Source organism: Cariama cristata, unplaced genomic scaffold, assembly GCF_000690535.1.
Source record: "Cariama cristata isolate BGI_N322 unplaced genomic scaffold, ASM69053v1 scaffold7093, whole genome shotgun sequence".
In the NCBI taxonomy this organism is placed as follows: domain Eukaryota; kingdom Metazoa; phylum Chordata; class Aves; order Cariamiformes; family Cariamidae; genus Cariama; species Cariama cristata.
Genome location: NW_009607721.1, coordinates 52,402 through 63,508, shown reverse-complemented (window position 1 = coordinate 63,508; position 11,107 = coordinate 52,402). Strand labels below are relative to the sequence as shown.

The following is an 11,107-nucleotide window of genomic DNA, read 5'->3' as shown; positions in this document are numbered from 1 at the left end:
CCCCGCCAAACCCCAGCAACCACAGGCATCAGCCAAAGGATGGAGATTTCCACCTCGCATCTTGCACTTCCAGCTGCCTAAAGATTGCAGCTCCAGTGAGAAATCCCAACTCCAGCCCCCCTCAGCCCCTGCCTGGGTTTTGTCATTTAACTGTTCCAGCTAATTAGTGGGAGTTTTGTGCCTGGCAACTCCACTCCTGGCCTTGAGTCCATTATTTTGATCCTCCTCTGCTTGTAGTTGGTCTGGGCAGCTCATTTTGGGTGTGCAGCTGGGTTTTGAAAGAAGCTGCTTTAAAAAAAAAAAAAAAAAAAGGAAAAAAGGAAAAATTAATGGTAGAGGTCTAGGCTGCCCACTGCAACCGTATGGTGTATGGAGAACAGATCAGACCCATCCCTGGGTCAACAGCTCTAGGCCTGTCACGTCCTGCGTCTTGGGTGTACCATGATGCCCAAACACCCTGCAAAAGCTGGATTTTGGTCTCTGGGTTTGGGGACCAGCTCTTTCATCACCCTCTCCCAGGCAGAGAAGCCCATGGCAGAGGACAGGAGTACTCGGTGTCCTGTGGGCATGCCCTTTGCGTTGCTGCACAGATGGGAACTAGGAAAAAAGGGAGTCTTTAACAAAATATTCTGCTCCCTGCTTACCAAAGTAGCACCTGAATATATGGGTGGTTCTCCCACGATCTTCCCCCACCTGTCCAGCACGCAGCCTCACTCTCGGGGGCACGCAGGGATGCATAATGTCTCTGTTTTTCCCATTTCAGCATAGGGAGGAGAACAGAGGATGGAGCACTGAAGGGTCTGCAACACATGGGGAAGGGACATCCCCTCTGCTGTCCTTCTGCAGTGCTTCTGAGAAGTCTGCTCCTCACGTCATGCTCCATCAGGAGGAAAATGGGTTGCTTGGTTATGCATTTAGAGATGATCTGATTAGAGCGAGCACCGAACGTTTATGCCTTACTGTTTTGAATGAGGACTTGGTCAACTTCTGGTTTGCAGGAGGAGACTGGAGACTGATTTATGTTTATTGACCTTTGCCAGATTAGATTCTCTAGTGGTACAAGTGATAGACAAGTGCAGCTGATTTATAACACGCAAGGCTTTGGATCTTGATTTGCACCTAAATGAAAGAGTACTTCAAAATGACAAACATCCCCGAGGACTAAATACTGCCTCTGAGCTGAACTCGCCAGACATGCATAACACACTCATCACTGCAAACCTGCGTCTGCACAGGACACACGCACGGCTCCGAGTCCCACGCCAGGAAATAGCTGATAAATCACAACCTTTTTCTAGTATCTTTTTTATTTTCCTATTAAGTTCCAGGAGCATCCTTGCTGCTTTGAATCCCCTTGGTACTATAAAACACCTAAAAATAAAAAAGAAGAAGAGAAAAAGCATGTTCATAAAAGTTTCTGGTCCTTGCACTGTGGGAAGGAAGGTGGGAGGATGCAGGAAAAGTGAGACAGGTAAGGAAGGCACAGATATCTGATGGATCAAGTATTCCCTCTTTAGTCCCTGTGACCAGCTTACAAGGATGTACTAAAACCCAATCTGTCCACAGATTTGGGGCTATGGTGGATACACAGGGACTTCAGTTCTAGCACCACTAAAAAGCACCTCCAAAGAGCAACAAAACCAGAAGACCTGTTCAGTAGAGCTGGTTACATAGTCCTGGTTTAGTTGCAGAGCACCTGGGAGCAATAAACACAAACAGCGCTTTGCATTCATCCATGTGGCAAATACTGCACATCATGTTCTCCCGTACTAATTGACAGAAACCAGCAGCTCCCCTCCACTAATGAGAGCGCCCATTACATCTAATTATCTGAGGTTCTGTTCCAGGTCCTGTTACGTTTACACTCGAAATACATCTTCCAGCAAAGAGCCTTTTGAGGGAAAAGAAGAAAAGGAAGAGAAACATAAATCCAATTAAATCCCTCAAGGGACAGAAAGTTGGAGAATGCGGGTCATGCCGAGGAAAATGTCTTTGAGCGCTGGGCAGGTAGGGGTAGGTCACTCGCAAGGTCACATAACCGAGGATGTGCCATCGTTGCCCAACGACTGGCAAAGCACAGCGGCTGATCGAGCACCGCGGGCGGCTGTGGTCTGCTGTGCCTGGCATCCCATCCTCGAGCACCCAAACAGCCAGGAGACTTCCCTGGGCCTTGGGTTCCCCTCTTCGCTGCTGGCAGGGATGCTAAGCCCAGCCCAAATGGTGCTTGCCAGGGCCCTGAGGTTCCTCTTCCTCTTTCTGTTGGCATGAGAAGATGGCTGGGGGTTTGGTTTGGGTTTGATGTTTATTTAATTTTATTTTTTTTTTAGATTTCTCCAGATCCTTCCTGGCACCACAGTGCACTTGAGAAAGGTTTTGTCTCTTAATGAATTGTTTCGGTTGGGTGCCCAGGGGACGCTTCAGACAAAGGGTGGTGGATGACGACAGCATTGCGTGGGAAGAGCAGAAGAGCAGAACAGTGGCACTAAAGCAGCTTCAATTATTCTCTGTTTCCTGGGGACTGCAGAAGAAAGCGGAATCCCAGGAAACTGCTGGTCTGTCACCATCAAAGAGGGCAGAGCCCATCCCCGGGAGGCTGACAAGGGCAGGAACGGTCCAGGGGCTGAGGGGCTCGTAGACAGTCAGTGCAGAGGGTTCAATACAGGCAGAAGGACAGTCGTCCTGGGACAGGGAACGGTACAGGAGGTGTGAGAGGAGGCAGAGCATCGTGGGGTCTCGTGGCTGCTGTTTCTGAGCCTTGTAGGAGTGGGTTGGACTGGCTGGGGGGGGGGGGGCGGGGCGGTTTTGGACTGGCTGGTGGAGAGCAGGAGTGCAGGTCACAGGGCACCTGAAATGGCACAAGAAAGCAGAAAAACTCTATGGGAGGCAGCTGGAGGCAGAGCGAGCTGTTTGTACAGTGCCTGGCAGGTCTGGGGCATGCCTGACTGCAGCACGAAAACAGCAACAGCCCTTTAAACCAGAATTTAAACCCACAGAAATACTTTTCAGGGACCCTGTAAACCCTAGAGTGCTCTTCAAGGATCTGAAATGATGGCAAGGAAAAGCCAAATCATGTGTCACACTGCAATTTATGTCAAATTTCTGAAGCGAAATTGCTGTTTGACTGGAAAAACTATGAGGACTAACACTCAGACTGGAAAACAGCGTGGGCAGCCTACAGGCTTCCCCTTCTGCTTTCTGCTGAGGTGATCAGCACAGAGCAGCCTTTCCTTGCCCTGTCCTGTAATCTAAGTTCCAGAGGATGCTCCTTCTAGTACAGACTGCCTGGCAGAACAATGCTTCTGCATAACTCCTCTGCTCCTGTCCCTGGAGTAATCACTTGCAACACACAAAAACCACTAAACACCTCCTCCAGACTGGCAGGTGCCAGTGACTTGTTGTTCATCCTCTCTTCCAAGGCTGCAGGATCTCCACGGAAAGTGGGCTAAGGGAGCCCCGTCTGTGCTCTCCGTGCCCCTAAACACCAGGGACCAGAGGTCTGGCAGCTCTCTGCCAGCACCCTGCCAGGGCTGAGCAGCAGCAGGAGTCCCTGGGCTGGCAAGTGCTGACAGTGACTTTAAATATGCATTTCATAGCCTTGCTCCTTTGGCCCGAGCTGAGCAAACAGAGGACGGGTGCCTTCAGAAGAGAGGTGCACAATGACTCAGGTGTTGAGGGGGAAATCTCTGCCAATATGTAAGCAAATGATGGATTGCTCCATCTGCCCGGATGTCCTTGTTGCCCTGAGGAGGAACCAGTCCATCTACTCCATCACTAAGGTTTGTGATAGCTCTCCCCACCAAGGTTCTTTGGAGGCTGTTGGATTTTGGGTTATGACATTAAGCGTTGTTAGAAGAAACCTACCTAGAGTCGCAGGAGAACAGCCTGAGAGACCTCGCCCAGTCCACCAAGTCCATCCTATACTTATGTCTTTCCCCATCTCTGCCAAACCAGTTCATAAAGGACCTCCAGGAATGGATATGCCACAACGTCCCCAGACAACCCATTCCAGTGAGTCACTAATCATTACTGGTAGAAATGAGTGTCTAACCTGCCGCATTTAAGCCTGTTACCTCTTGTCCCATTCATCACCGGATTGCTCCATTCCTTTCTGCAACAGTCTCTTCTGTATGTGAAGACTACTGAGGTGTCCCACCGCACGCTCAGCAGCGCCACATTGATCCACCTCTTGGACCCCAGCCCAGAACAAACACACTGACCTTACACAAACAGGCAACATGGTCATCTTTTTCTCCATTTCTCTCCAGTCTTCTTCCCCCGTCCATGCGTGCTGGTGTTTGTGTGGTGCCACCTCAGCTGGTTCTCTAGTGCATTCACCTGATGGGGACAAGAAAGCAGCATCTCTGAGAGGACCCTGCACCATTGCACAGATAATCTTTAACCTGTCCCAAATACAAGAAGAAAGTGCAGCTCAAGCTACCTTCGCTGAGGCTCAAACTTCCATTTTACCTTGCAGGGGTAGAGATCTGAATTCACAGAGCTCAGCTGCATCTCTGCTCTCCCTACTCTACCTCTTCTGTACCTGCCACCTCTGAAGGGGTGGTTGCTCTTGGCTCTGGAGGACACAGAAGTCGCAGAGGCTGCCCGTAGCAAATAGCTAAATCCTGCTCCTGGGGTGACTCTGTGGAAGACAAACACTGGGGCACAAAGTTTTACCTGTTTCCGTAGGGAAGCAACTGTCTTCTCCAGTTCAGCCACAAGGGACTCGAGATTCTCTTGGGAGGAAGGGCTTGGAGAAGGCACCTCATTTCTGGGGTCAGGGATAAAAAGTGAAAGGGGTTATGCAAACGTCAGCTTCCTGGATGACAGAATCATCCTGCCTTCTCCAACACCAGCCTCCAAGTAAGCGTCAAACAGAAGGGCCCGACTGCCAGATTCACCTGCCAACAGATGCCAACCAGCCACTCAGGCCAGGTATTTAAATAGCAGAGTCAGGCTCTGCACTAAAGCGTTGGAGGACTTTGACCGAGCTCAGCGTCTATCTACTGAAACACCCCTGACCTCCAGACCTCTGCAGAATGCCATTTTCAAAGGCCTGAATGGACAAGTTATTAAAAAATTTTCTTACGCTTCATAAAATGGAGGTAAAAGAAGTGGTGATACTATACCTGGGGAAGGCAGGCTTATGCTTGGCAGGGTTTTCCTCTGGGTAGCTGAAGCCAGGAGACCTCTTGCTTCGGAACCGCTGAGAAAGAGCCCTGAATTGCCCACGTGTCTGGCAATCTTGGGAAGGAAGGGAAAGTCAGCAGTGAACACTTGTGTTTAAATCAGAACCATGTGGATTGCAGGCAGCACAAGGCAGCACTGCCCTCCTTCACCATCCACCCTGGACACATCTCTTATGCCAAGGGGAGGAGGCAACAAAGGTGTGTGACGGGGCATGCATCACGCATGGATTCCCATGTCTCAGTTGGACATCGGTACCCAGAATATAGCACAAAAGGATCTGTGGTTTAATGGCAGAGTTTTACAGACTCCCAAATGATTCTGTAAAGGGATACGTGGTGGGGATCGCAATGCCTCCATCCCATTTCAGTCTCTCCCCCAGGCATGAGCTATTGGTTACTGCCAAAGACAGAAGCCCTCAGCTAGGTGGACCTTCAGCCAGATTCAGTGAAGCTAACAGGCTCCCTAGAGAGGTGGTTGATGCTCCATGCCTACCAGTGTTTAAGAGGCATTTGGACAATGCCCTTAATAACTTGCTTTAACTTTTGGTCAGCCCTGAAGTGGTCAGGCAGTTGGACTAGATGGTCGTTGTAGGTCCCTTCCAACTGAAATATTCTGTTCTGTTCTGCTCTATTCTGCTCTTTGCATCCCTTTGCTGACACACAGTTCTCACAGTGTAGCATGAAACCAGCACGTGATGAATGCCACCCAGAGCCATCCCCACATCAGTCGGTGCTAGAGCAGCCTCCTTCCTTACCCTCACAACAGTCCTGCCACAAGCGGAGGTCCACTGCAGGAATCTCTTCACAGCCGACCATGCCCTGTGGGTATGATGCCACCTGGAAGACATCTCTCTGGAGCTGCTGGATGTGGTCACTGTTGTCACAGATGACACGAGCAAGGGACGTCTGTCTGATCTGAGTCAGCTGCGCTGGCGTGAAGACTCCAGGATTCTCATACCAAAATCTGCAGTGGGTTGTAATCACAGCATGACTCAGGAGTAGGAGAAGAGGATGGGGAGTGAGGCTGGGAGAGGGAAAAGAGTTCCCCTATATCTGTGTGGCAGCACCCTCACCCCTCAAAAGGAGCTTTTATTCCGGTGTCAGGTGGCTGTGAACACAGACTGCCCTTTTCTGAACCCATGAAGCCCCGTGAGCTGCTGGCCGGAGCTGCAGGGTGCCACCACCCGCAGGTACAGCCCTTTGCAGGGGAATCCCAAGGTTCAGACAGCTCTGCTGTAGCAGGTTGGGACATGGGTGAACAACGCTCCTACCCTAAAAGCGCATCACCAAGCAAAGACATGTCTCATTCACACAAGCAGCAAATAGGAATTAGAAGGAAGCTCCTGCAGACATTTTCTAGCATTTTCAGGAGACATTGGGCACATCCTCAGTGGTGCCCAGTGTCCTGCAGTGGAATGAGAAGCATTAAATCAGGAAAGGACACATTGACACAGAAACTGTGGCAAGTCCTTTTGCAAATGCACTGGGCAGAGGAGACTCTTCCTCATATCATAAGACAAGAAATAATCAAAAATCAAAGGTTCTGTCCCTCCCTGTAGGGAACAAATGCCCTCCCAAGCAGAATATGAAAGACTTTGGGTTGACTTCGATGAGAATACCTATCTCCATCCCTCAGCCTTCTGAACTGTGTCGTTAACAGGCACATCAGCGTTGGTCCAACTCTGGTACCAGGGACAAGATCCTCCACCATCAGTGCTGGAAACAGGTCAATATTTTTGGTAGTTCCATATAAACTGCAGGATAACAGATATTAAAAAAAGTTAAAAGACTACCAAAGAGTGGAGATAATATAAATCTGATCCCATGATAGGAATTTGAATGCAAGGAACTCATCTGGAAAATATTTATAGTCTTATCTAAAAGACAGTGGAATAAAGGCCTGCCTTGGAAAGAGGCAGCCAGTGCAGATAGGAAGCAGTTCAGTCTCACTGGAAAACGGCTCCAAGGCTTAATCTGCTCCCAAACTACACCACAGCAGTGCCTGATGCCATTCCACTCAGAAACCAGACTGATCACTTGGAGAAACCTCATTTGTCTTACTCCGTTCTTAAACCACAGCTACTACCCTATCTTAACATCTGTGGGTAGCAGTATCTGGGAAGGAAGGTTATTTGATGGGAGGAGCAGAAACTTTTCACTGACTGATCTCCAGTGATTTTGGTGCTTCCGAGTCCAGGCTACAGTACCTCCTGAGCTTTTCCCTGATCTCCAAGTTCTTTATCTCATTTCTGAGGTCCTCAAACTCCTGTGCAGATGAGAGGTTGCAGAAGACCCTGAAGTCGTTGTAAGGTGGGATGCCATGGTCTCGCCCTCTCTGGATGTTGATAGAGGCCAAGTCCAGTGAGACAGAGTGTGCCATGGAGAAGAGTTTCTCCGTCAGCTCCATGTTGAGGAGTTCGGAGGGGACCCGCATTTTCCCAGGAACCCCAAACAGCCCACGGAGGAGGGGGTCGATCCCACCCTCCTGCGTGATCCTGAAAGGGGAGAAGAAGGCCTTGTGCAGGGGGATGTGGCCTTGGCGGATGGGCTGGAAGGTTTCATTCAACCGGTACAGGATAGGGTTGATCAAGGTGTGCCCGAAGCGGAAGGCAGCAGTGGCAAAGGCGTTGAGAATCCCCGCATTGATGTTGGGGTTGTAGCCTTTGTACTCACCCAGCATCTTCATCCCAGCTTCCCCAAGGACCTTGGGGAGCCACTGGGCATAGGTGATATGCTGCATCTGGGCACCCACGATCTTCCGTGCCTCGTGATACAGGAGATCTCCATCCCAGTGGGGATTGAGGGCCAACAGCTCCGTGGCAATGCGGTTGTGCTCCCTGAACCAAAGCGTGTGCATGGCTGTGAGACCCAGCTGCTCATTGGCACGGTGGTCTCCTGCCAGGAAGCACGGCACGGGGCTCTCGTTCTCATCTCTCATGCACTCAGTGGGTGGCCCCACAGCAAAGGGAAGAAGATGCTTCCCCGAGCCAGGCACAACTTGCCCTTGCTTCAGCAGCCCGTTTTGGCGGCTCAGATCCCGCAGCTCCTGCGATTCCTGCTCTGTGCTGCCGTAAACATTGGAGGCATCGATGTAAGATGTCAAATGGTTGATCTGCTCCCTGGCGTAGACGGAGTTCATCAGCAGGGACGTCATCCCACTGCCGCACACGGGGCTGGAGCGAACAAAGAACATGCAGCGCCCGTTCCTCACGCGGGGGTCGTTGGCAGGGACCATGACGGAGAAGCAAGGTGGGTCGTTGCTGCACACCTCGCTGCAGGGTGCTCCATCCGAGAAGCGGGACATGCTAATGGCTGCCACAGTCTGGTCCATGTCGTGGTCCAGGAACTGGCCCCACTGCATGAGCATGTGGGTGAACTGGTCATCAGGGGTGATGGTCTCCGTCCCGACCATGGCGGTGGAGACAAGGCGAGGTAGAGGAAGGGGCAGGTCCCTGGCGTCTTCTGCCAAGGAAAACCCCCGGGGGAGGTTAAATCCGTTCTGGTAGGCAGGTTTGAGGAGCCTCTGGAAGGCTGTGAGAGATGCACCCCACATTGGGTGCTGGAGGTTGTTGCAAGAGCCATCATGGGTTCTGTACTTCTTGTGGAAGCAGATATCCGAGCAGTTTGGGGTGCGGCGGTGGGCAGAGCAGCCTGAAAGGTTGGCGATCATGTTCAGGTAGTGAGGGGACACCAAGTCATTGTACCGATAGCCTGAAAAGGTAAAGGCAAAGCACCTGGTCAGACCACGGCCGCTGTAGCCATCCGGTCCCTATCGTCCCGTCTAAGGGCTCTGTGTGAAACCCGCTGCCAGGACTGTCAGGGTGGGCAGGGGAAGGCCAAGTCTCCGATTGTGGTGTTGCTATGTGATTTACAGAAGGCAAATGAAGCACAGGATCATATCAGGCCCACAAAGAAGAAAAGAGGGGGAAAAGAGTTTAGTATAAACTGCACAGAGGTGGAAACCAGAAACGTTGTGACAGGTAGACCAAACTGTAGGGGTGGTCTCAGTCTCCATTCTAAGTTTATTTTACGTCTCTCTGGGTTACTACTTCAACCTCGAGCACCATCAACCATCCAAACTCTACGTGAGGAGCAGCAGGGAAGCTGTGGGTGACTGCCAGGGCACTACGCCATGCAAAAGCACTGAATAATGCTGCGCTGTGCGGATGCTGACAGGGCAAGGAGGAGGAGAGGCTGGCGGTCCAACCAGCCCAGACGAGACCTGCAGCCTGGAGAGAGACTCCTCGCACCCTGGAATACATCCAGGCAGGAAAAAACATTTACAGGCCCCAAACGTACATGCCTGCTACATGATGATTCACACGTATAGGTAGAAACATGCAGTGTACGGGAATGTCTGCTGTATATAAAGGAAGTCTCAGCTAGCAAGTTTTGGAGTCCAGCTGCTGGATGCTTGGACCTCACTAAGTATTTTTGGTGTTGCATTGCCTTCTTGCTTGCTATCTTGCCTCAATAAAAGGAACCTGAGTGGCTGGAACCCCTCTGAGTTTGTATCTAAGAGATCAAAGTAGGATAAAGACAGAGGAGTGATATCCCCCTTCCTCTGTTACAGCACCCAAATACTCCAGAGCTTGCAGTATTTTTCTTGTTGCCACTTGGGAGGGTAGGAAACATCTCTGACCATACGCTGAGGTACTGAATCTCAGATCCACAAAGGTTGTCCTTTCTGAGTTAGGCGGTTAAATATTTTTAAAGATTAGGGCTTTCATAGCCAGTCAAGAAATCTTTAGCAAAATGGGGAAATGAAACACTTTCCTGAGTACTGGGTTGGTATGGTAAACGCAAGACCAGCCCTCCGGTTGTTATGAAAACCATGAGATAAGAGCGAATTGCAACTCAGGCAACACATTTCTTGCTATACTCAAAGTTGATGTGGACTTTTGGTACACCGTTGCACTTTTTAAACTTTCTGGATGTCTACACATTGTTGTTTTAATTTAATCCTACGCACAAAGTTAAGAAGGGAAATAAAACCTCTCCTACCTGTGACATTCATATCCACAATTAGACCTTGTTGCACGTGTTCCTGAATCAGCTGCAAGGTCCTTTCAAAGATCTCACCTGCCCGGGCTGTTTCAATGGTGTAGGGGTCCCGGGGATAACGGAAAAGAGCCAGCAAGTCATTGGGCGTCTTGGGGCGTCTGTTTCAAGGAGTTAGAAGTGATGCAGGAACATTAAAATAGACAGACTCTGTTCAGAGCAATGAGACTCTACAGCAGCAAGAGTTAGGCTCTACGCCTGGTCTGGTGCTTGACCCCCAAAACTAGTGCATAAGAGCGATGTGGCCTGCCTGCATATTGCAGATGATTAAAGAAAGGATATTTTTGCCCAGGAAAATACACATATTTAATTTCCTCAGCATCTCTGTTTTTTTCTGCTATAATAATTTATTTTTGACTTTTCAACAGTTGAAACTCAGAGGTTTTGGCTTAATAAAAACTATCTGTCTTTCCAATAAAAACATATATTGGGGTGGAAGAGGAGGGAATTACCATTCACTCGAGAAGGCATTTTTCATTGAGGAAATTATTGTATTATTATTTCTGTTCACCCTAGACAAAGTCAGTTGCCTTTATAAAATGACTATGCTGATATTTTCTTTTCTACGCGCTGTCTTTGGAGCCAACTCCAGCTGACAAAATGTACATTGCAGATATACGTGACATAAGAGGTGATATTCATGTATCAGATTTTTCCGGAATCCCAAATGCCTGTTATGAAGCTCTATCACATCCTCTCATCTACATGGTGCAGCTTCAACCTCCAATACTCAAAACAAAACTGTAGCTTTCATTTCCGGATTGTCAACAATAAAACGAGATTTGAGAAAGCTTCATTCATTGTCTTTTTTATCTCTTTTCTGCTTCAAGTCTCAGATCGTGGCACCTCATGCACTTACC

At 49.6% G+C, this 11,107-nt stretch overlaps 1 protein-coding gene across 1 annotated transcript in view; it reads right to left on the bottom strand.

Moving 5' to 3' along the window:
- Window positions 1–4,239: 4,239 nt before the first annotated feature.
- Window positions 4,240–11,107, bottom strand: part of LOC104159040 (peroxidasin homolog) — a 43,207-nt gene continuing 36,339 nt past the window's right edge. Inside the window, exons 16-22 of the mRNA XM_009696845.1 lie at window positions 10,191–10,355; window positions 7,394–8,897; window positions 6,806–6,940; window positions 5,942–6,150; window positions 5,127–5,241; window positions 4,675–4,768; window positions 4,240–4,335 (exon numbers count right to left, since the gene is read on the bottom strand). Of these exons, the coding sequence (XP_009695147.1) occupies window positions 4,240–4,335; window positions 4,675–4,768; window positions 5,127–5,241; window positions 5,942–6,150; window positions 6,806–6,940; window positions 7,394–8,897; window positions 10,191–10,355 (2,318 nt within the window). The remainder of the gene's footprint in view (window positions 4,336–4,674; window positions 4,769–5,126; window positions 5,242–5,941; window positions 6,151–6,805; window positions 6,941–7,393; window positions 8,898–10,190; window positions 10,356–11,107) is intronic.